Source organism: Habropoda laboriosa, unplaced genomic scaffold, assembly GCF_001263275.1.
Source record: "Habropoda laboriosa isolate 0110345459 unplaced genomic scaffold, ASM126327v1 scaffold40, whole genome shotgun sequence".
NCBI classification, from domain to species: domain Eukaryota; kingdom Metazoa; phylum Arthropoda; class Insecta; order Hymenoptera; family Apidae; genus Habropoda; species Habropoda laboriosa.
Genome location: NW_017100231.1, coordinates 7,451,373 through 7,454,209, shown reverse-complemented (window position 1 = coordinate 7,454,209; position 2,837 = coordinate 7,451,373). Strand labels below are relative to the sequence as shown.

Sequence of the window (2,837 nt, the reverse complement as noted above, 5' to 3'; positions counted from 1 at the left end):
TAGTAGTATAGATTGCAAGTTATGCACAACAGTAGATTGGAATGTGATTTTTTTTTTAATTATAGATGCATTGAATGTTTAGTTTATAGAAATGAGAAAAGTGTATATTTTAACCAGTCACCTACACTATGGAAAAATATGAACATCCCTGAGTGTTCTGTCACATTTTATGTATTAACAAGTTTAAATTCTGTTTGTTTCCTATTAATTTCAATATTCTAATTTAGAAAAATAAATAATCAGCAACTACTTGAGTAAATAATTTTTTAAAATAATAAAATTGGTATATTCAACTTGTAATATATAAAAAAAAAATTTTTGACTCTTAAGCAGCAATGAATATATCTTCAATATTGTTTAGACAGAAATTCTATATTCTAAAAGAGGTTTTCAATTTTTAGCAAATGCAGAATCTTCCAGTTCCTGTAAAACGCAGAATTAAAGCTTTGAAACAATTGCAATTAGTTACTACCAATATTGAAGCAAAATTCTATGAGGAGGTACATACATTGGAATGTGTTTATTACAACTTGTGTGCCCCTCTTTATGAAAAGAGGAGTGAAATAGTATCTGGCATTTATGAACCAACGGATGAACAGTGTGTATGGGAGAGTGATGAAGAGGAAGAGGGATTAACTAATGATTTGAAAACAAAAGTGAATCTCGAAGATGATAAAGAGCAAAAAAAAGAAGAGTATGCCTATTTTATTTTCATTAAGTGTTTACATTTGTTTTATTGTTCATTATTTAAGTTTTTATTTGACAATTAGTGTTTTCAATTTTTATTTTCCATTGTTATTTTGGTCACAGTGAAGAAGCACCTAAGACAGTATTAGAAAATAGAATGAATATACAGAATAGAACTGCATCAATGGAGCTCTTTAAAATATTTCTCAAGTACAAAGTTTTTTGTTGTTCTCTCAATTTCAATTATGAAAGTATATTAAATTCAAGTTTTATGCGTTAAGTAATTAAAGTTCACTTTTTTTTTTTTGCAATTACTGTTTTTTATACTGGATCAGTTTTTCATATGAATGCATAGTGTGAGAGACACCAAAACATTATATTAGCTACATTTCTATAAATTTTATTTTTATGGATACCAGAACAAAAACTACTATTTATACCTGCACTAATCTTTATTATAGCATCATAATATTAAGAGCATTGTTAATTTTAATCATTTTAGAGGTGAAACTGAAGATGTTAAAGGCATCCCAGATTTTTGGCTGACAATATTTAAAAATGTTGGAACATTAGCTGATATGGTTCAGGAACATGATGAACCAATACTCAAACATTTATACGATATTAAAGTGATATTCCTTAAATCCAACCCAATGGTAAGTTAGCAAACAACTGATTATTAAATTGCTTTACTCATATTTCATGATTTTATATGTGTAATTTAAAATGTGAAGTATAAATAGCAAAAACATAATGTTAAAGATAATGAGATTTTTGTAGGGTTTTGTTCTCGAATTCCATTTTGAGCCAAATGAATACTTTTCTAACTCAGTTTTAACAAAAGAATATATTATGAAGTGCACCCCTGAGAAAAATGATCCATTTAGTTTCGAAGGGCCTGAAATATACAAATGTAAGGTAAATATTAGCTCTTTAATTTAAGTTTGTTGTTCTTCATATCTGTATCAATAGAAGCCTGTTCAAGAGGTATTTTATATTTATTACACGTTCCTTCAAAATTATTCTCCACAGGGATGTGTAATTGACTGGAAGAAGGGGAAAAATGTTACAGTAAAAACCATTAAAAAGAATCAGAAACATAAATCTCGAGGGTCCATACGAACTGTAACGAAAACTGTTCGGAACGATTCGTTCTTTAACTTTTTCAGTCCACCAGTTGGTAAGAACAAATCTAACAGTTCCATTAGTTCACAGTTTCTTTCATATAGAAATTAATATATTCATTATAAATCATAAATTATTTTTTTAGTGCCAGAAGATGCAGAAGCAGAGTTAGATGATGAGACTCAAGCTTTGTTAACAAGTGATTTTGAAATTGGCCATTATATTAGAGAGCGTATAGTTCCTAGAGCTGTACTATATTATACAGGTATCTTTTATTGAAGAAAAGTTCATCTCATTGACAAAAGATTTAATTACATAAAATTTGATTGAAATATTCGGCAAGAAACTAATAATGGACAAAGGAAATGGTTATATTTTAGGAGAAGGTTTAGAAGACGAAGATGAAGATTATGAAGAGGAAGAAGGCGACGAAGACGATCCTGAGGAAGAAGACGAAGATGACGAGGAGTCTTCTCCTACTAATGCACCACCAGGTGGGAAACAACAGCGCACTGATCCTAATGAGTGTAAACAGCAGTAGAAGTACATACAAATTAAGCTAAGAAAAATTGTTCGTGCGTACAGTAAGCGACAACACACACACACACACACACACAAACACACACAACTAACTAAGGAAACTTGACCGGTAACTGCCTAGATAATCCCGCACCTGTGGCTCCAACATAATCCTGTTCGTATCAATTCATCTAATCATATCATATCTCCTATTCCAGATCAAGCCTAAACTCTTCAACATACCAGTGACAAAATTATGTGTACCCTCCCTTTATCCGACGTTGACGATGAATAGAAATACGGCTCATTAACAGCTAAGATCTACAAATAATGTCATATAAGTATAAACGATTGTGCTCTCAGCTCTACATAATCATTGTAATTTTTAATTGTTTCATTTTATACTATTGTTACGTTTATATACAAACAAGAAAGTTAGTTGAATTTTTTTCAAAACGCACGTTGATCTATGGACAAATTTTTCGGTACTGTTAAAGCATTTTTAA

The 2,837-nt window shown here is 30.2% G+C and overlaps 1 protein-coding gene across 2 annotated transcripts in view; it reads left to right on the top strand.

Moving 5' to 3' along the window:
- Positions 1-2,837, top strand: part of LOC108571509 (nucleosome assembly protein 1-like 1) — a 4,874-nt gene extending 2,037 nt beyond the window's left edge. For both annotated transcript variants that reach the window (XM_017933566.1, XM_017933567.1), the window contains 6 exons: positions 402-694; positions 1,190-1,343; positions 1,468-1,605; positions 1,720-1,867; positions 1,958-2,077; positions 2,193-2,837. In XM_017933566.1, coding sequence (XP_017789055.1) covers positions 402-694; positions 1,190-1,343; positions 1,468-1,605; positions 1,720-1,867; positions 1,958-2,077; positions 2,193-2,353 — 1,014 coding nt within the window. In that variant the 3' untranslated portion in view covers positions 2,354-2,837. The remainder of the gene's footprint in view (positions 1-401; positions 695-1,189; positions 1,344-1,467; positions 1,606-1,719; positions 1,868-1,957; positions 2,078-2,192) is intronic.